General features: G+C 44.7%; 1 protein-coding gene across 2 annotated transcripts in view; it reads left to right on the plus strand.

Annotated features, from left to right (window-relative positions):
• The window catches only part of LOC147733823 (uncharacterized), a 452,276-nt gene that overhangs the window by 324,096 nt on the left and 106,647 nt on the right, over positions 1–21,533 (plus strand). For both annotated transcript variants that reach the window (XM_086958409.1, XM_086958408.1), the window contains 2 exons: positions 243–655; positions 12,255–12,483. In XM_086958409.1, the coding sequence (XP_086814535.1) occupies positions 243–655; positions 12,255–12,483 (642 nt within the window). The remainder of the gene's footprint in view (positions 1–242; positions 656–12,254; positions 12,484–21,533) is intronic.

Here is a 21,533-nt window from a genome sequence, read left to right on the forward strand (position 1 = left end):
GCTCTAGCTCAAACAAATGCTAGATCGATTGCATTTCCAATGCTTGTTATTTCAGGGTTTTTAGCTCTTGCATTGGAAGAATGTACAATCATTTTAGAAAAATTTCAGGACAGACACATTTAGTGTTGGTACACATGTAACACAAAAGTGATGAGAAATGTCGCTCTTAATGCCAATGTGGACTGTCATCTTTGCTACACCTTCAAAGACATTAATTAATATTGTTTTCTTTGTGCATCCAGTTGAAGAGAGATATTGATGCAGAAAAGGCTGGACTTGAGTTTGTCCCCTACCAGCAGCTTCAGGCATCAGCCTCAGCAGACTCCACTCAAGCTACAATCCCTGGCAAGGAGACCAAGACTGGCCATGAACACCAGAGCACTGATGAAGCGGAGGTGAAAGAAGGTTTGGAAACCGTCAGTGGAGCAGAGGATGAGGATGAAGACAGTGATGACTCCGATAGCTGGGTGAGCTGTGATGAAGATGAACCCCAATCTACAAGCAATATTGCGGGCCCCAGTGTTCGTCGTGTGGAGGAAGATGGAGGCCATGGTCCCCGGAAAGGGACTGAGATCCGCCTGCTTGACTTGCACTTGGGAGAAGGAGTTGGGACACTGGTGGCTCAGCAGATCACAGTTTCACTGCAGTGCAACAGGTAATGCCTTTACCAAGAGTAGTAGGACAGAGGTTAATGTTCGAGACAGTTTTTTAAAATACAAATATTGTATTAATAATTCTATCACAAAACAGGGTCAGCATTTTCGACAGTTGTTTTATACCTAGTTGTTTTATATTTGTATACATCACTACTAAAAATATGAATCAGGTTGGTGCCAATAGCGTCCAAATGATTCCTTGTCTCCCAAGCATTTTTGGCTGAAAACCGTTCTAGTCCTAACCCCATGGCCCCCATATGTTTTGATTTTTGTATATGCACCCATACGACACACATATTGATCTCTCCATGATCCTACAGATACCAGCCCTGCCTTCCTCCTCGAGTAGCTTAGCATGGTGTCGCCTCTACTCTCCAAATCTCTGCAATGTCATGTTTTACTATAAGTCCAAACCCAGAAAAAGTCACCGATATCTGCCATTGTCGAAGTATTCCAGTAATATTGCAATCTGTAGTGTTGATGTCCCAGAATCATGCAAGGAAAGAGTCTCTCCCTCTGCCTCTCCCCCAAAAGTCTTTCCCGACTTGTGTCTTATTCATGCTCTCAAAGTCTTGAGTGAGAAGTTGATGCAAACTTTTTATTTTTATTGACAGGATAAATTGGAAACGTCAAGTATATTTTTTTGTTGACTAGAATAACATTCGTAGAATTTCCTGCCACATTCTAGATTTATGTTATTTTTAGTCTCTGCCCATTTGCCAGCGTTTAATTTGAGCAGGAAGTTGCAGATGCAGCCTACCAGCGTGCCTTTTTGGGGACCAGGACTTATTTTCCCTTAACTCGAAGCAATAGAGAAAAACACGAACAAGGGGGAAAGTAGAAGGAAGGGAAAGACGGGAAAACCTTGACGGAGGGAGGCACTTGAACCCGCACTCTGAGATAAAGGGGCAGGGAGTGTCTGATGGTGCTTTAAAGTGGCATGAGGTGGAATTAAGACTACGCAGCCGTGGTGCTCTGCCCACCGACATGAAATAGTGCCAGGCAGGGCTTCTGAGCGGAGCTTTGGGCCCTGGCAGTTATTCTTTTGCAAGTGAAATACTGCCTTTTGGTGTCCAACACAGCACATTCTGAATGCAGAGATTTGGCACAAGAGCATACGAATGAGCCGTCTAATGCAGTCCTTTATTAGTCATCTTTGTGTAGTTCCTCTAATGCGAGACTCCGTGTCTTGGGGAAAGCTGCTCTGTGCTTCTTCCCCCACTTTCTCTGCAGTGCCTGATTCAAGTAATTGCTATTAATGTTGTCCTTGCCTCCAGATTTTTAAAAATATTTTTTTATTGAATATTTTAACTAGTCAAGTGCCCACGATTATACTGTGCAACATATAGAACAAGCATCCTGGCTATTATTACAATTCAGTTTCCTCATTGTCATATTCTCAAGTGCGCCCCCCCTCCATGTCCTGCAGATACTCTTGTTCGAGATAAAAATGTCCCCTCTATGCACATTCCATTTTCCCCATTTCTTACCCCCATTTTTTCGGGCAGTCTCTGGACATATACACATCTTTTTCAGGCAACATACTTTTATCCATATCTTTTGTCCATCCGTGCATGGTGGGTGTCTCACTCGATCCCCATCTTAGGGATATGTTTCACTTGGGCAGGGTTAACCCACATCTGCTTAGTAGCCGTTAGGTCAGTGGCTTCCCCAATGTTCAATATGCCTAGTTTTAGGCATTAGGTGAATCTCTTACTCACATACATTTTGCATCTGGATCGTGATTGTTCCTCAAAAGGGCTGAATAGCTGGGCAGTCCCAGACAGTGTGATAAAATGTGCCCTCTTCTGTGTATCGGCTAATGCAATTGGAGTCCTCCCTTTGTACGATTTTAGTCAACGTCCCACCAGAGAGGTAAGTTCTATGTAGTATTTTAAGTTGAATCAATCGGTATCTCAGTGAAAAAGCTGCCTCCCTGGAGGAAGTCAGTGCTTCTTGCCAATCTTTATCATCTAACTCACCTACATCCTTCTGCCAACATAGTCTGAGTGAGAGCAGTGGGTCAGGCAGATTATTACTTATCTTTTGATACAACATTGATATAGCTTGGGTCTAAAAGTAATCTATCTTCTAATGGAGAAGCTTCTGGTAGTGTCTCATTTTGCGTGATTATTGTTATTTACTCGTCTTCTTGGCAGGTATCCAAACAATTCCTTGTTGGTCATTTGGTAGTCAGCTTGCAGTTTAGCAAATGGGATTATTTTTCAATTCTTCCAGAGACCCGCTATGGAGGAGATGCCCCACTAGTGCCATTTATCGAACCCTGGTTGACTCCCTAGTTTGCCTACTTGTTCTGATGCCCATAGGGGCATAGCTTGTGTCACTTTCTTGTGCTAGCCTAGTTATTTATGTGCTTGGTGCCAAATGACAATCGTCAGAGCAATTAGGCCGGTTAGCCATTGATGTCAGTGGTCTATGTATAGGGCTCCTCTATATCCTTCAGGACCCATCAACAGTCTGTCCATCCGGTATGCCAGGTCATTATGTCGGTGGTATGCCCAATGGTTGACGCCCATCAGTTGGGCTGCCAAATAGTACAATTTGATGTTAGGCAGTTTGTTCCCCCCGTCATACCAGCTTTTCGTTAGTTTGTTTGTTGCTATGCGTGGGGGTTTGCCATCCCATAAGAGTGTCCTCACTTCACTTTCGATACTTATGAAGTATGTTCCAGGAACTTTGTTGGGGTTAATTTGTAATATGTATAAAAATCGCGCAGAGCGAGCATTTTAAACAGCGCTGCACGCCCCATTAGGGACAAAGTTAGTGTCTCCCTGTGCTGCACATCTTTTTGTAGTCTGGACAGGGGACTCAGGAGATTTTTTGTGAAGGACAGGGTGGGATTTGGTGTGATATATATCCTCCGATATCAAAAGCCCTCCACCTCAATCCTAACCCCACATCCGGGTCTCAGTTTTGGTGGTGGACCATGAAACATCTTTTCTATTGATTTGGACCAGTTGATTCTAAAACAAGAGTATTTGCCAATGGTTGTGAGTATTTGGAGGATTCTGTTAATTGACTTGTCCAGGGTCGCTTAATATAGTATTATGTCGTCTGCATATAGGGATAGTCTGTCTTCAAAGTTACCCGCCCATCTTAGTCCTATGACTATCGGGTCTGTGCTCACCCAGGTTGCTAAGGGCTCCAACATTAAAGCGAATATTAGAGGTGACGGGGCATCCTTGTCGCGTCCCTCTTCCAAATTAAAATGTTCGTGAAGTATGTCAATTCACAACTACTTGCGCCATCGGCTCCATGTAGAGCACCTTGATCCATTTAAAGAATTTCGGGCTGAAGCCCATAGGATCCAAGACCGTAAAGAGGTATTGCCATTCAATCATATCAAATGCCATCTGGGCATCAAGGAAGAGTATAGCAGCACTCTCTCAAAGAGTTTCTATCCTGCCCAGTACCCAGTGGAGATAACGTATGTTGTGTGCTGTGTTTCGCCCGGGCATGAAGCCCGACTGATCTGGATGTACTATTTTGGTGATGATAGGGATTAGTCAAGTAGCCAGTATTTTTGCCAGGATCTTTGCTTCCGTATTAAGCAACAAGATGGGTCGATAGGAGCTACAACTTTCTGTCGGTTTATCTTGTTTGTATATAACCACTATAGAAGCCAGTCTCTGATCATACGACAACTCTCCCTATGGTAGCTCTCCAGATTCATGTTGCTCAAGTAAGGTGTTAGCTGTGATGCCGTTAATTTAAAGCATTTGATTGGGAGGCCGTTGGGGCCCATCGCCTTCCCCGATTGCTTACTATTGATTGCAGTACATAGTCCCTCCTCTCTTAACTCGTCGTATAGCGAGTCCCGGCCTTGAGCGGATAGGGTTAATAGTGGAATGTCTTTCGTGAGTTTTCCCTTGTCGTCTTAGTTGCAGATGCATTAAAATGCTCGAAATGGTCCCCGAAGGCTCCCGCCATTTCTTGGGGATTTCTGAGGGTTTTATCTCCATTTAATTTCAGTGCAGGTACCCAGCGCTGGGACTGTTCTCTTTTTCTAACCAGGCAAAGAGTGTACCTGCTCTATCCCCCATTTCATATATTTTATGTTGTGATGCTTCGAGTTGGATTCTGGTTGCCTCAGCAAGTAGTGATTTGTGCTTGAGCCGCTTATTGTCTATGGCCATTCTATATGAGTCATCTGGGTTGTCAATAATCTGTCTCTCCCTGTCCATAATTTCTTGCTCAAGGGTTTCAATTCTGGCTCTTTATTCTCTTCTATGCACAACTGTGAGTGAGAGTGCCTGGCCTTTTAATGCTGTTTTAAAAGCCTTCCATACTGTTTGCGCCGATTCAGTGGACTCTTTGTAAACTTTGAAATAGGTGTCTGTATATTGTATGATTTCCTTCCTAAAATTGGGGAGGGTAAGGTACCATGGGTTTAATGTGATATTTGTTCGTGTAAAGTGCAAGTCTGAAACTAATCTGGCCCGTACCGGAAAATGATCAAAGATGCCTTTTGCCAGACCGCGAGCTTCCCTGAAATTGTGTACTTCGTTTGATAGTGTCAAAATATTGTCTATGGGAGTTAGGCTGTCATGGGCCCCTGAGTTAAATGTATATTGTGATGCTTGAGGGTTAAATAACGCCAGACATCCATCAGACCCAATGCAACAAGAAAGAACACTAGGATTGTGTTTTCGCATGTCTGTACTCTTGCCGGGTGCCGGTCTATTTGGTCTTGCGGTGTCAGGTCAAATCTTCCCCAAGCACTATGGTTCCTGTTGGTAAGTCTAGGATTATTTTACTCAGTTCAGGTTTGGCTACTTATTGGAGGGCCAAAGGCATATATTCAGACAGTAGGTTGATATAATTCCCCTCCCATAGCGCATCTACTTTGTCAAATCTGCCCTGCGCGTCAGCCCAGGTCTTCTGTATTATGAGGTGAAGACCTCTGCGGACCATTATGCCCGTCCCCCTGGAGCCGACGTAAATCAATTTATATCCTCTGTTCATAGCTATGCAGGTGTTGCCAACCAAGTGCGTTTCCTGTAGGAATACTACATCGGTGGCTTGCCATCATATAAACTGGAGCACTATCCCTCGCTTGAGTTTATCACCCAGTCCGTTTACATTCCAGGTGAGAAATTTGAATGCAGTCTCACCTACAGTTTCTGACTTGTGTTGTGGGTCTAATTATGAGTGGACACCAGCCTAGCCCACTCGGGTTCATGGCGTTTGGCATCCCGGGCTTGAATAGTCTCATTACGTTGCGGGTGTTGCCTTGCTGCAAGGCCCATTTAGTTATCTGCATTCTTTGGAACAGAAAATGTAGTTGCACATCTATAATTCCTCCTTTCACTTCTTTGCTGACTGTAGCTTGAGTAAGCTAAAAACTAGCCCCTCTCCCTTGAGATAACAAGTTCCCCATCCCTGCATGACAGTTAACAAACTACCTGCCTCCTCAACATTGCAGAGTGCCTGTCGCCATCCCTCAAAATACAAAGGTTATGGTCACACCGGTCCCTCTCCCCTCTCCCACCCAACAGACTTCAGGCATCTTAAATCCATAGCACAGTACCAACCCTTCCAATTAATATCTGAACATTAGCAGTTTTGCACCCTGCTACCTGCCATAGTTGCTGTCCGATTCGAATTGTAAGGGTCCTACTATATCACTCCTGCACTGCGGGCAAGTAAATTTGCCCTTTAAGTCTCTGGCTAACTAATAGTGGACCATGTGATCTTGTGATCAACCTCTCCCAGTCCCGGGAGTCTTAGTGTACATTCTGTGCTGTGGTCGCATTGCCTTTCGTTGAGCTCGTTCCTTTTGGATTGTCTTGCACCTGTTACTGGTGGCTCCACTTCTGTTTCAGACGATCTCCATCCAATATGCGCTTTCCTTCTTGTTTCCACCCATCCACCCATCCCCCGCTTCTTCAGGGCTTAAAAAGAACCATGTTTTACCTTCTGCTTCCACTCTCAGTTTCGCTGGGAATAACATGGCAGATTTAAGGTCTTTTTTCTTAGTGCTTTCTTGACATCCAGGAAGCTTCGTCTTAGTTTTTGTACTTTAACCCCTTGGGTGCTCATGACGAGGTCAGCTCGTCATGAGCTACGGCGCTCCGGTGCTCACGACGAGCTGAGCTCATCATGACCTCGCCCGTTCCGTGGAACGCTCCACGCTGAACGTTCCATTGGAACGGGTGTGACCATGTCGAGCTCAGCTCGTCATGAGCACCAGAGCGCCGTAGCTCATGACCCGCTGACCTCGTCATGAGCACCGGGGCGCTGTACGGATCCCCCGCCCCCACAGCACAGCGGGGCAAACAGCCCAGCACGGAAGGGGTTAATTGTGAAGTCTGGAAAGAATGTTATGTTGATGTTCTCTCATAGATGATGGTTGGGGCACCACAAGCCGTTTGCAAGATAACGTCTCTATCTCAGAAACTGAAGACTTGAACAAGTATAGGTCCAGTAGGGGTCTCAGGTTTTGGCCTCCCACTAGTGTCTCCATGAGCCCTTTAGAAAGAGAGTCCCCATGGTTGTAGGTATTTAATAATGAGTTCTTCCACAAATAGGTCTGTTGCCGGTCCCTCTACACGTTCTGGCACTCCTAGGATTTTGATATTATTTTGTCTCTCTCTGCCCGCATAGTCATCTAGTTGGGCTTCCATGAGTTTGCTTTTGGTTTGTAAATCAGTGAGTTGTTGCTTTTGGCAGGTTACGCTCATAGAGAGGGATTGCGTTGTGGCTTCCACATCCTTAACTCTGGCATCCATCTTTCGTAGATCTGCCCTGACCAGGGTGACCTCAGTCATGACTGAATCTATCTGTGACTCCACTGAGGTTTACACATTGGTAATTGCCACCATTATATCTTGGAGGGTGACGTCAGCTTGGTCTGAAGCTGATTGTGTCTCTAGCTGACCAGTATTTGGTACAGTCTCTTGCATTTTTTCCCGCTGCCATCTTCTCAATTGTAAGCATTACTTTAGTGCTGTTGGTTCCCCCTGGTTAGTCCCTGCTGCCTGTTCTGCCTTATTTTTATTTATTTTTATTGAACTTGTATTGCGCACAGCTACCCGTAATGGGTTTCCCGGCGCCAGGGACAGACTGGAGAAGAAAACAAGCAATTGCTGAGAGAAAAAGAAAAACAGAACAGAAGAACTTAGAACAGAAAAGTCTTCAATTTTTTGCGGAAAGCCAGAAGACTGGTTTCTGTTTTTAGCGCCAACGGGAGAGCATTCCACATCTTGGGTCCTAGATATGCGAATGACCGGCCTCCCATTTTTGCCAGTCGGATTCTAGGAATCACGAGATTGCCATTGTTGGATGACCTAAGGGAGCGGCCAGGCTGATATGGCTGGGCAAGATTGTGCAGGTAGATGGGAGCAGAACCCTGACGAATCTTAAATAGGAAGCACAAAGTTTTGAAGACCACACGAGCAGAAATTTTTAACCAGTGAAGGTCACGCAGAGCTTGCATTGCGGACGTTCTCCGTGGAACATTGCGTAGCAGGCGAGCAGCTGAGTTCTGTACAACCTGGAGTTTATTGATTGTGGCTTTATCTGCTCCTAGATAAAGCACATTGCCATAGTCGATGCGAGACATCACAAGGGCCTGTACGACAGTTCTTCGAGTGGACTCAGGCAACATCCATATGATCTTCTGCAACCAGCGTAGAGTATTGAAACAGATTGCAGCGACCTTAGTTACCTGCTGCCTCATCGAGAGTTTATCGTCGATCAGGACACCGAGGTTACGGGCAACAGGCACGGGGGTAGGCAACGGACCCATATCACTGGGCCAGTGTCTAGAGCCCCACAGATCTTTATGTTTGCCTAGTACGATCACCCCGGTCTTGTCTCCGTTGAGCTTCAGTAGATGCGTTTGCATCCAAGCTGCAACACGAGAAAGGCCAGTTTTAAGGTCAGAGGTGCCCTGAGCCCTGCTGCTTGACAAAGAAAACAGAATCTGCGTGTCATCTGCATATGAGTATATAGACAGACCGGCGTCCTCTACGATAGAAGCAAGTGGTCTGATGTAAATATTGAACAACAGAGGGCTCAATATAGACCCTTGAGGGACGCCGTAAGCAGAGGAGTGAATCGCAGATTCAGCTTTGTTTGAGAAAACCTGAAAGGTGCGCTTATTGAGAAATGAGGCCACCCAGGCAAGCGCTGGTGCCTGGGTGCCTGTTGGGTTTCCCCGGAACGGTTCCTCTTTTGTGAGCTACTTTCCCTCGTGGTGAGTGAGAGTATTTCCTTGCTATTGCACTCTGCACAGCTATAGTGGAGATGTACTCACTGTTTACTCACTATCTGCTTTTGGTGCTGCAGTGTTTACTTCCTTTCCCAGTGTTTCCCAGACCCAGCGCTGTCTGTAGTGCTTTTTCTTCTTTTCTGGCCAACCAATGTCTCAATTGTCCCACTATCTCTCAATCACCCTGCTTTACTGGCAGTATCACTCAGTGGTGTTGTTCCCTCACGACGAGTGTAAAACGCTGCATACTGCTGCCCCGTTGTCACGCCACTCGCCTCAACCCACGGCCCAATCCAGCGAGCAGCCTCGCAACTAGAGTCACTTTGACTGCTTCTTTGACCTGCGCCTCTCCGTTCCTCCCCGGGGGCCAAGGGTCACTACTTCACAATCATTTTCTGAAGAATGCCTCCGGTCTCGCATAGGCAGCTGGATGAGTCGCCTCCGCAACAAAGGTAACCAAGCAAAAGGTGGTGTGCTCAGCTAATAAATTCCAGAGCCTTTAGAAGCGTTTAGTTGGATGATGTGGCAGATATTATAGGATTTTGGGAGTGAGACTACTGAGCTACATTAGTGTGTGGTCTTTACCTTCGTTTGCCGGCCACACTCCCCTCCTTGCTTCCAGTTTTTAAATGAAAAGTAGCAGGGATTAAGTGCCAATGTGAGGACAAAATGAATTGGAAAATCACTGGATAAGCTTTAGTAGAAGATGTATCAAGCGCAGTTTGAAACCATCATGAGAATGCCATTGAATACAGTCAAGTCAAATGCTTGTAGAGGCACAAATAACAAACTCTGGTGGGTCAGTAATGGCAACCGTTGGTGTAGACAGGCATGGGAAATGCTGAGGCTTTGGAGAAGCTTTTGGAAGCAGTCCTTGCAATTACTGATGTAGTCAGCCATTGTAAACACTAATAGGCTGATGGAAGAAGAGGAGTCTTGTGCCATGTTCTTCGGTTGTGGCACATTGGGAAAGAGCTGTGTCCTGTGGTACAGTGAGATAGCACTCCTACATTTAATCTGAAAACCTGGCTCCTCTAATATGTTCATAGGGACTACACCCCTACACACCTGACCCAGCACCTTGATACCCTCATGGTGCTTGCCACAACTCGACATAACATAACCTGTAGTTTCCCATTGGTCACGTTTGACTGAGTCCAGCTCTTTGGTTCTCCCCAAAATTTGAATGTGTGTCCTGGTTTTTAAGTAAGACTTCTTAGAAACCAGTGCCAAATCATGCTCACAGATTTTTAAAATTAGTGCTTTAAGTTTCTCATCTCACTGAAGGACAAACAGGACAAACAACATTTCTTGCACCTGAACCCAAATTAGCAGGATGCTCATACTTGTTTGTCGGCCAGACCTATTTTATGCTAGTTAGAAGCTGGATTGTGATCATCCTGAGCCGGCCAATTATCCTCTTATATATTTACTCAAAACATGCAAATATAAATTGGTCACATATTTGGGCAGTCGCTTTATGTTGTCTGAGAAGGGACCCCATGCAGTAAAGTAAGTTGAACAAAACACAGGGGCAAGGCGTTTGGCACTCGTTTAAATTTGTCCTTCATTATGAGCATGGTCCTCTTCCAAAAAGATCAGACTTGGAAAGAACTAGGAAACTTATTAGAGAATGGTATGTTGAGAGAAAGACAGCTAAGTGTCCAGGAGGTAAATTAAGGGTATTGGCAAGGTCCTTTGTAATAGTAGAGTTAATTACCCTTAGTGAGTCTTTTGCCTGGTCTTCCCATGTCCAAAAGTGCCAACGTAGGCTGGAGCATAATATGAGTGGCATTCTGAGGGATGTTAAGGGCTCTAGCTGTAACCCAGTAACACCATCATTTCAAATCAACAACCTGCAGGCACTGGGGGTTTATACTGTGAAGAACTGTGGAGAACTCTGGGGGCATGATAACGTAAAAGACATAGAAAAGGCGGAGAATCGTTTTCCACGACTGCTCGCCAACTTGCCAATTAACATCCGCTTGTTCCCCTGGGGCTAGACCTGGAACCCAGATCTCTTGCCCATAGGGTAAGTCTTAGACCTCTGATGAATTGGAGGAAGATTTGGTTCTCCGCCGAGCTGGCGCCCTTAAGGATGGGCATAGATGACATTTTCAAGCCGTATGGAGTCAATAAGATTCCTCGATTAGAATACATCAGACGTAGCTTAATTGAGATCGGATGTGAGAATCTTTGGGTACATCCAGAATCTGCTTGTATGCCATGCTACAAGAGATGTATTGGAGACACCTAGACGAAGGACTTCATAGTCTTGGGAGTGTGGGCTTCTTGACCTCAGGTTTTTTAGAGTTGAAGGATGCTCACTCACTGGAAGAGTACATGGATGTTATCGAGGCCCCGGCTGCTAGAACTTTGTATATAGAATATAGATTGTGGATCCTACCACTTCAGCCATTTACGGCGAAATGGCAGCATTCCCTTACCAAGTTGAAGTTGAGCTGCACATTTTGACCTGGGACTAGGGAAACCTTAGAGCATATATTGTTCCCCTTCCCTCAGTATCATGCACACCGGTGGGCTTGGATTTTGCCGTTAAGTCGTAACATGGGGGTTTGGGGCCCTAGATGCACATTAAGAATATTAAGATCTAATACAGCCCACTCAATAGTCTTTGCCGTCTCCCAGTTTTTACTATACATGTGGAGGCATAGACTGAAATGTGTTGCTTCCCCACCAGCAGATTAGGTTGGGGAACTTGTATTTTTTCTCCTTTGTGTAATATGTGAGTGGCTGGTATTGTATGAGTGACAATTTGATTTTATAAGGTATTTGGATATCGGCTAATGCATGTTCTTATCTATTTTATCATTGTTAGATCATGATCGATTGAGACCCACCCACTGTTGCTGTAGGAATTATGTTTTCGTTGTAGGGACTGCGTTGTTTTAACTAACATGAATGTTTTTCACTTTCTCATTTTTTTTGTCTCCTGGATTAGTATGACTGATTGCTTCCGATCTGCTGCAATTTCCTTTACAGGGCTTTTAAAATATGACTTGAGATGCTTTTAATGTTTTATTTGTGAATTATGACTTGTGCTTTTATAGCTAATTGCTGAAATAAAGAAATTGATTGATTGGTAGAGTAATGCCATTACAAAACTTTCCAGGGCTTCGCAAAGTGCTTAGGTAGAATATACATTTTTTAGTTAGGAAATCAAAGGTGGTATAAAAATATTTAGGTCTTGTGTCTGAACTGAGGGTTTATTTGCTAAATAAATAAGTTTTACTTTGCTATATAACTGCAAGCTTGTTTCTCATTATGAGAGCTATTGGGCCAAAGACCTGTGCTTTCTTTTGTGAAATAATTTTTCTGCATGTCCTTTTAATCTCTCCAAGGTGCAAAACAACAGCTGACCTAACCATGCTGCGAAAGCACCCTTACATTGCACAGTGTGACAAGTGCAGTGCCCGCATTGGTGCCACCTTTCATCCCTCCATGGTGCACCACTATTCCACTGTTGTTGGCCACCTTGACCTTCGAGGAGTGGCACCCATCGATCTGGTTCTCCAGGACTGCATCTTTGTTGTGAGCTGCTTGAGTTGCTCACAGGAAGGTCCAGTGCAGGTAATTGTTATTGTTTTAAATAGCAGATAGTGTCATATGATTATATTTTGTTCATAGCCCTAAGCTCTGTGTGCAGCAGCCTGCCGCTTTGGCTCGGTTATATCACTGTCTGTAATGCTCGGTTTGTGCTATAATGAAATGTAAACAATACATCACAACACAAATGGTTTCAGGGTGATGGAGCATACACATAACTGCTATTCTTGCTTTCAGCAGAGTTAATTATACAATCATTTACAGTGTTTGTGCTAAAAATGTTTGAAAATAGTTTGTTCCTAGACATATAGTGCCTGGGAGGATGTTTGAGGGCCTATTGGACTTCAAATGTCCTCCACTGAGAAAAGGTTTGGCCCCATTCTATCCCATTCCCTATGACCACTCCCAAGTCTGTTGGCAATATTTAATGTATCCAGGCAAGAACTACTTTCAAAAGTTTTTAGAAATAACCATTTAAACATCAACTGCAAATGAACATATTACAGGGATATTTTCTACAACACAGTTATGGGCTGCTTACAAAATACGATATATATATATAGATCTCTATATTCACTGAAAAAACAAAGTTTACAGAGACGTTATAATTAGGCTGACATTTCACTTGTACAAAACCAGAGAAATTCAGTAGTTATGCTTAGCTAACTATAACTCGCGCTTCCACAACGCACTGCCTATGACCTCACATATTGCGCCACTCATGACCTGGTCAGTGACATCACTGATGACATCAGTGATGACGACTCAAATTACATCACTGATGGCATCTCTGACAGTATCATCCAGTAACTATGACAGTTTTTAAATAGTTTGGGAATGTCAAATATATATACCACAGTGTATTGGGAATCAGTGAGTGTATGAGTGCCTGCATGAATGATTTAGTGGTTGTGTGACTGACTGTATAAGTGAGTGATTAGGTGTCTCAGTGAATATATGGGAGAGTGACTGGTTGTGTGGATGTCTTTGTCAGTATATCAGTCAGTGTGGAAGTTGCTGAATTGGTGTGTGAGTGGGTAGGTGAGTTGCTGTATGGCTGATTTATTGGTTGTCTGAGTACCTGTATAAGTGTCTGTGGGTGAGACAGAGGCTGTAAGGGTTAGTGAGTGCGTCTGTTAGGGGCTGTATGGGTGAGTAAGTGTGTGTATGGTTGTGTCGGTGACTGAGGACATGTGTCAGTGGTAAATGGTTAGTAACTACATATGTAAAAGCAGAGGCGGCTCCTCCATTAGGGCGGAGGAGCGTCGCCTCACTGCTTTTTTGCAGTGCTTGAAGCAGAAACATAAAATGGTACTTTAAATACCATTTTATGTTTCTGCTTCTCGCACTGCGAGAAAGCAGAACGGTATGCCTGGTTGGGGGTGGGCGGGTCAGGGATGAGTGGCTTGCCCAATGTTATTAGTCCTGACAGTTTGGTCGGCCCTCTGCGGCGACTACCCAACCAGTCATGCGCACTCTGGATTTTCTCTATGAAAGCTGCAGCCTACATAGAGAAAATGGCCTCTCCACAGTCGCTTGGCTGGGCGCTGTCCGCACCAATCACAACACAGCCATTGCAGTGTTGTTGTTGGCTTAGAGGAGGGGAGGGAGGATGCCTGCCTCCTATTCCTGACGGAGGCAGGAGAGCAGGAAAGCAGCGGGAAAAAGCAGATGTGGGACCCTACCAAGAGCAGAGTGGAGTTCTGGACTTTTTCGGTTCCGTCCAGAGGTGTCAGGGATAACACCCGAAGACCCCGGAGTTCTACCTGTCTCGGTGCACAAATAAACAGAAACACGGGCTTCTCGATGGTGGCGTCAAAGACCAAAGGTTTATTACTGCAGGGACACAGAAGTCACAGAAACTACACACGGGCAGTGTCTAGGAGCCTGTTCGATTTGTACAAGAAGGGTTGCTCCTTATATACTAAATATTGGCCTTCAGGCAAATTCTTCACATGTTAGTACATTTCCAAAACCTTTGTGTCCTAAACAATAAATATTTGGCGTTGCACAGGAATCGTCGATAATATCTGATGTCAAACATTACGAAGAGGGGTTCCCACTATTCCATCACAATCCCATGTCAACATTTCATTCAAGAGCCGGACCGCCTCATCGTAAATTTCGTTACCTCCCCCTAATAAAGGCCCAGAAGGGAAGGAGCAGAGCCAGGTGCAGAAGATAGAAAAGCAGGATAAGAGATGTTTGCGGGTCGTAAATGGGCAAGGCTACCAGCTTCGACCTCCTAATCATGATCAGGCCAACGAACACGAGAACCAGTATAGCAGGACTGGCCTCAGGCAGAGGAGGCAGCCTTTGTCGAGTCATGCAGCCACAGCGTGTTCTGTTCTAAGGTGCACGTGTCACTAGAGAGGTGAATCTCCGGCTAAGCCTACGTGTCCTTAATCGAAATGGAGTAATCAGAGGTCATTGCGTGTCCATTGTCTATGTGAGGGCAAGAAACACAAAATGGCTGCCATGATCTAAGATGGATGCCATGGGTAGATCAGAAATGTGTTTGTAACAGGAGTACTCTCGCTCGTAGCACTGCGAAAACACCAGGATATGCTAAATGGACCATTTGCGGTTCACTGATACCAAAATTATGTATTTACGACAATGTTGAAAACACGGGTTCAAATCGTCACGGAACCTCAGACCCTCCTTTTGCCCTTACATAGGCAATTACTCAGTCTATGTCAGAATCTAGTTCTATGCTCATCAGGTCAGTGACATGCTGTTGTATCATCATCCTTTCTTGCGCCTTTTCTCCAAACGCAGGTGGTTTTCTGAAACAGATTGCAGCACAGAGACTACACAGAGCAGGACCACACTGGATAATCAGGCAACACGAGAACAGGAATACTAGGATGACACCAATGACCATCAGAACCTTCCATCCCCACGCTGATATCAGAGTCCAAAACCACTCCATGAAGGACCAGTTTCCCTTGTCTACGTGTATAGAGTCGGAAATCTTGTGTAGCTTAGAGATCGCCTCATAGACAGTTGGAGCATTATTGGGAATAAAAACACAGCAGCTCGATTGGATCATTCTGCATACCCCACCTCGATCTGCAAGTATCACGTCTAGAACCATACGGTTCTGTAACGCCATGAGTCGATCCGCCTGAAGCTCAGCTGTCAAGTTGCTAAGGGCACCAGCAGTTTCGGTAATAGTAGATTCAACTACCCGTGTTAGCTGACGTATGTTTCTACTATTGGCCATAGGCCCCCAGAACGGAAGGAAACCTTTGAAGAAGTCTCCGGCTTCCTGACCAGCGGTATCTTCCTTGCTGAAAACACCTCTTGCTACTCTGGTCTTGTGATAATCAGATGAAGCAGTGTATGTTGGAGGCAACAATCGAGCAATATAACATGAACCTGAAAAGTCAGCAGGCAGCCATGTATACGCTCTGTCTTGACAGATGAAGTAGGTACCCCTAGCAGTAAGGAAGGCAGGGGAAGAGTTAGACGGAAACACATAGGTCTCAACGCACTCACTCCTCCCTAGCTGAGCTCTCGGATTTCTCCCATTTCCTTGCAAACAGACCTGACCTCGGTGAGGCACGACCCAGATTGGAGTTGAGCTTTTACGCTTGCTTTCTCCCAAACTAAGGCGATACTCTGAAGAGTTCCAACTCAAGTATACTCGTAATTCATCTCTAGGGTAAGATGGAGTATTATTGACGTCCTTGATCATGTCAATAATTCCCTGGACTAAAGCTTTGTTGGCAGAGTTATATTTAGTGGAACGTGGTGGACGCGGAGGATAGGTTTCAAGGGCATAAGCAAAAATGGTCTGAAGGGCCTGAAATGATCCATTATAGCTAAAAGGCAAAACTAGATATGGAATGCCTTTATCCATAGTGTGGGGTATCAAGCCACACACCCAGCAGTCTGTAGTGTTAACTACCAGTTGGTGTTGGTGCAAGAGCTGTACGAAAGTGTTATTAATGAATTCTGAGCGTCGAGCTTGCTCATGTTCAGGAAATGAGTGAAAAGAATGCATAGAAGAAACAGTAGAAGTAGCAGGATCAAGGGGAGGTACTGTAGTTACTGGCATAAAAGTTAAATTCACACCAAAGATGATTCCACCCACCAACGTTATCAAAACAATTAAAAATGTAATAGCACATTGCATCAGAAAGCATTTGCTGTGAAGAATTCTGTAAAGTCTATTTCTGCGAACATAAATCACATTTTCTCGTTGCAGCGCAGGAAGCTCCATCTTCTACAATCCGCTCGCGACCACTGATGATGTGTACGTAGATGAAAATGCCTCTATCAGCCCTGGGAGTTCCCAGAACTAACAGAAAGATCGACCTTGTGTCTGACCCCCGCAGATTCAACTAGGCACACAGCCACGACCCTACGGCTACCCAGACGGCAAGGCAATTTAAAACAATAAAAACAATAGCAAACTTCCTGGCTGAGGGCAAAAGTGTCAAAATTCAAATATTACAATAGGCAGTTTCCTGCTTTATTTGTCCATATTGCGAGACCGTAAATTGTATCTCAGTCTTGCAGGAGTTGTTTGATCTGGAAACAGTGTATTATCAGCAGAGGTTGCAATGTTCAAGTTCGCAGATGGCAAAGTTTCTTCTGATGCAGAGGGCAAGTGTTCAGGAGTCAAAGAAGTAGTTTCAGGAGGAGAGCCAGAGTTCGATGTGTCAGTTATCAATTCGGCATCGCTGAAAGGGATAAATCTGGGTGTTCGTTCAAACTCAGAGGCACCAATTCCCTTCTTCACCCAGTTATCATAAGGAAGCGGCAGGGGCACACGTTTGACGTGCGTCGTGTGTATCCAGTTCTTGCGGCCGGCCACACGAATAGCAGTTCTCGTCGCCAGCAGCACTTGGTAGGGGCCGACAAATCTGGGTTGAAGGTTTTTCGTCCTCGCAAAGTTGCGCACCACAACGTGGTCCCCTGGTTTCAGCTGATGACCTGGACTCTCCGGTGGCTTTGGCAATGCATCGAAAACCTGTTGGTGAATAAGACTCAATTTAGCAGTCAAGTCGTAAAGGTAATCAATCAACATTGGATATTCCAGAGAACAGAATTCTTTTGGCCTTGGCACTCCCCAAATATTCGCAGGACGACCAAAGACTATTTCATAAGGACTAAGCCCTACTCTAGAATGTACAGTCGCTCTCGTTGATAACAAAGCCAAGGGTAGTGCGTCTGGCCAGGACAAACCAGTGGATGCCTGTATTTTAGCAAGTTTCAGCTTGAGGGTGCCATTGTAACCCTCAACTAAACCAGCAGACTGGGGATGGTTTGCACTGTGAAATTTCTGCTTGATCCCTAAACCGGCACACACACTCTGCATAACTTTCCGTACAAACTCACTTCCGTTATCTGACCATACAATCCGTGGCATTCCATACCTAGGGAAGTATTCTTTGAGAAGGATTTTGGCAGTTGATAGGGCAGTGTTGTCCTTTAGTGGATATGCTTCGATCCATCTGGAAAAAGCACAAACTACCACCAGGACGTATTTTAGGTTGTTGCAACGATCCATGTGAATGAAATCTAACTGAATCACTTCAAAGGGGCAGGAAGGAGGAGCGAAGTGACCAGCAGGCGTTGGGACTCCCTTGCCAGGATTATGCATCAGGCATACCATACAATTTTTCACCACTCTCTCTGCACACTTACTAATCCCATCATTCTTCCAGACTGGAGCCAACATCTTACAAATCCCTTTAGAACTAATGTGTGCTACTCCATTCTTCAAGTCGATAACTGAAAACCATGTGGCTGTAGCAGGAATCAACGTTAACAATGCAGTAATGTCTGGAACCACAGGAAACTGCGAAACCACAATCTTATTAACCTCTCTGAGATCGATAACAAACCTATAAACTGGAGGCTTTGAAGGATCAGTACGTTTCAAAATCGGTAATACAGGACTGTTACAGACATTTCCTCTAGTTTCTTCAACTACACCTTTCTTAATCAAATCTTGCACAATCAATAAAAGTGCTCGTTCACCTTCACTAGAAATCTTGTATTGTGGAATTCGTGGAAATTTGACATTTGCTTTCAAAGTGACTACATATGGTGGTATTTCCAAAAGGCCTACATCATTAGGACCAGTCGCCCAAAGAGTATCAGGGAGTGAACGCAGCTCTGGCGGGAGTGCATCCATTGACAAGTACATCGGAGAGGTGATTCTTTTACCCAATGTAAGCTGTACTCCTGACGGAGAACAGTACAATGTCGCATATAGGCGTTTTAACAAGTCTAAACCAAGCAGATTCTCATTACAACCTGTCGTCAAAATCAGGGGTGCTTTTAATTGACACGGTCCAACAGAAATAGACAAAGGACCAGATACGGGATTGTAAACAGGGGCGCCTGAAAAACGTACAGAAACATTTGTTAAGCCAGACAAAGGTGCGCCAGGGAGTTTCGCATGAATGATAGAACTTTTTGCGGCACCAGTATCAAACAGAAATGGTTCGACTACACCTGATGTTGCTACTGCGACATAAGGCCCACTCTGATCCACTGGAACTGATACTACTCCCTCTCTCTGTCCATGGCTGTCCTAGTATTCAGTTTGTTGAAATCCCTCATCTACTTCACAATAATCCTCAACATGATACTGTTGAGATCTATTTTGCTGGGCAGACTGTCCATTTCGTTGATCAAAGTGATTAGAAGGGCGATCATTCGTTTGTCGGGCCATAGCACCTCGTCCTCGACCTCTAGAATTTTGCATAGAACCACCACGACCTCTTTGAGCTGCTGCAGCATTATTTTGCGCTAAGATCGGACAATCATTCTTATAATGACCCTCTTTCTTACAGTAGGCACACTGGTTCCACTGATATTGAGGCCTCGGTGAAGTATAATCTGTCCTTTGATATGACCCTTGCTGTGTATTGGTTTGATTCATGCGAGGCGGATATGCCTGTTGTAAAAGAACTTTAGTCTTTAAATCTTTCGTTTTCTTATCTGATTTCTCTTTCTCCTCTTTATCCCTATTCTCATAATACTGTGCAGTTGCAAGTATTTGCGCAGTTGTGGAGACAGCCCACGCACTTTCAGAATCTTTCAATTTATTGCAGAGCTCTGGCAGCAGATTGTGTACAAATTTATCGACAAACAATCTCTGTCCTCCTTCTGTACTCATATCCTGACCACTGTGATCTACAAAAGTCTCTTCGAACCTTGTGAAAAAGTCGGAGACACTTTCGTCTTTCTTCTGCCTGCATGCGCCAACTTGTCCCAGTTAACGCGCAATGCTGGCATCAGAGTCTTCATTAAGTCAATTATCCTACCTGGAAGATTAGCAATTAGAGGTTCGGGTTTGGAACCACCTATTTGCTGACCATCCGCTGCTATGATAGCTGCCCAATCACCACCTAGGGCAACTGGATGATTCTCCTTACGTATTTTAGCCCAAATTGGTTGCGGAACTACATTCCCAAATAACATGTCAATGTCTGCTAGATTCATCACACATGCCTCAACTGTCTGTGCTAATTCCTTATAGTATCCGGCAGGATTCTTACGCGGATCTGGCAAGGCCTGTTTCACTGCTAACACTTCAGCTCGCTTCAATGGAATGTGTATCCACACCCTCTGGAATTGCGCCGGAGCGGCAACAACACCATTTACTGCGTCAGCTTGCACAGCTTCACGCCAAATTGGTGGAACCTCCCTCATTGGATATTGGCGATTCTGCTTCGTACTGTGTCTTTCTAAATCTCTCGGTGAACGAAGAGATGGATCATTCCTATAACTTAAGATCAGTTCCATCGCTTCTTTTATATTTTGACCTACTATCGTACCTGCAGCAAACTCTTTCTGAACATTAATTAAGTCTTCTAAATTCGATTCAGAGTCATCTTCCTCCAATTCCTCCCGTAAAAGAGAGCACATCTCGTCGAACACATATCATTGCGTAGGTTCATTCCACTGCATAAAAGTATCTAATACATCTCTCCTACTATATCTCCTACTCTTCGAAATCCATCTGAGAGCCGTGGAATCTAAGATTCCCCGTTCCTCAGTACTTGGAAGCTGACTACGTCTCTGTACAGACTCAGAGGCAGGAGTCTTAATTAAAGTTTTATAGAAAGGAGACAGAATATTAGAGACAGAATCAGTGATTCTTCGACGAACAGAAAGCGGAGTCATAATACTAGCAGATGTAGAAAACACAGTAGCAGTTGGAACAGATAGAATAGGAACAGTAGAAGTATCAGGTAAGGTAGCTTCTGAAACAGTAGGTGTAAGCGATACAGGTATAGGCAAAGAAGCCGGCACCCCAGGAAGAGGGGGTGCCGAAGGAACATTCACATTGACCACAGGAGGTACAGGAGCTTGATTCAGGGGAGCAGGAGCAGGAATACCAGGTTGTCCAGCAACCGGCATTTGAACATTCGGTAAAGGAGGAACCGTAGCACCCTGTGCATACGTGGGGGTGACTGTAACAAGTAAGACAACAGAGGATCGCTTTCAGGGTCCTCTACTATCTTAGCTGTACTCGATGGCAAAGCAGGATAGCACTTGTCGATCGCTAAATTACACTCTCTAGTATCCACCTCTATTGCCTTCTCAGACTCGTTGACTTGCAGCTGCTTAGCAGCCTGTTCAAAAGTCAACTCTTGTTCTTTCTGTTCTTTCTTTAACCTTTTAATTTCTCTCTGTTTAGATTCTTTTCGCCAGTAACGGAAAGAATCAAACATTGCCGGCCGGGCTTTCTTCTTAAACAATTTCACTTCTAAATTGTCAAGGACTTCAGGTTCAAAACTACCATGCAGTGGCCAACTAAGGACACCGTCTTTTTCCGTATATCGGACCCACACCTCATTATAAGATATAGGACCCACACCATGTTTACAATAAAGATCATATAGAGGAGTTCCAATCGGAGGAACCAGACATGAGTCCTCCAACCGGGAATCACTGTTGCAACCAAAACACGACAACATACAATTTTTCCGACTTACCATTTTGCAATCCGGAACACAGAACGAACAAAAACACGGACAGAAATGTGCCCTTGAACCAAGAACTTAGGCCTACCAAAAACGAACCAATGTATCGATACCCAA

This window comes from Lissotriton vulgaris, chromosome 2_1 (assembly GCF_964263255.1).
Source record: "Lissotriton vulgaris chromosome 2_1, aLisVul1.2, whole genome shotgun sequence".
NCBI classification, from domain to species: Eukaryota; Metazoa; Chordata; class Amphibia; order Caudata; family Salamandridae; genus Lissotriton; species Lissotriton vulgaris.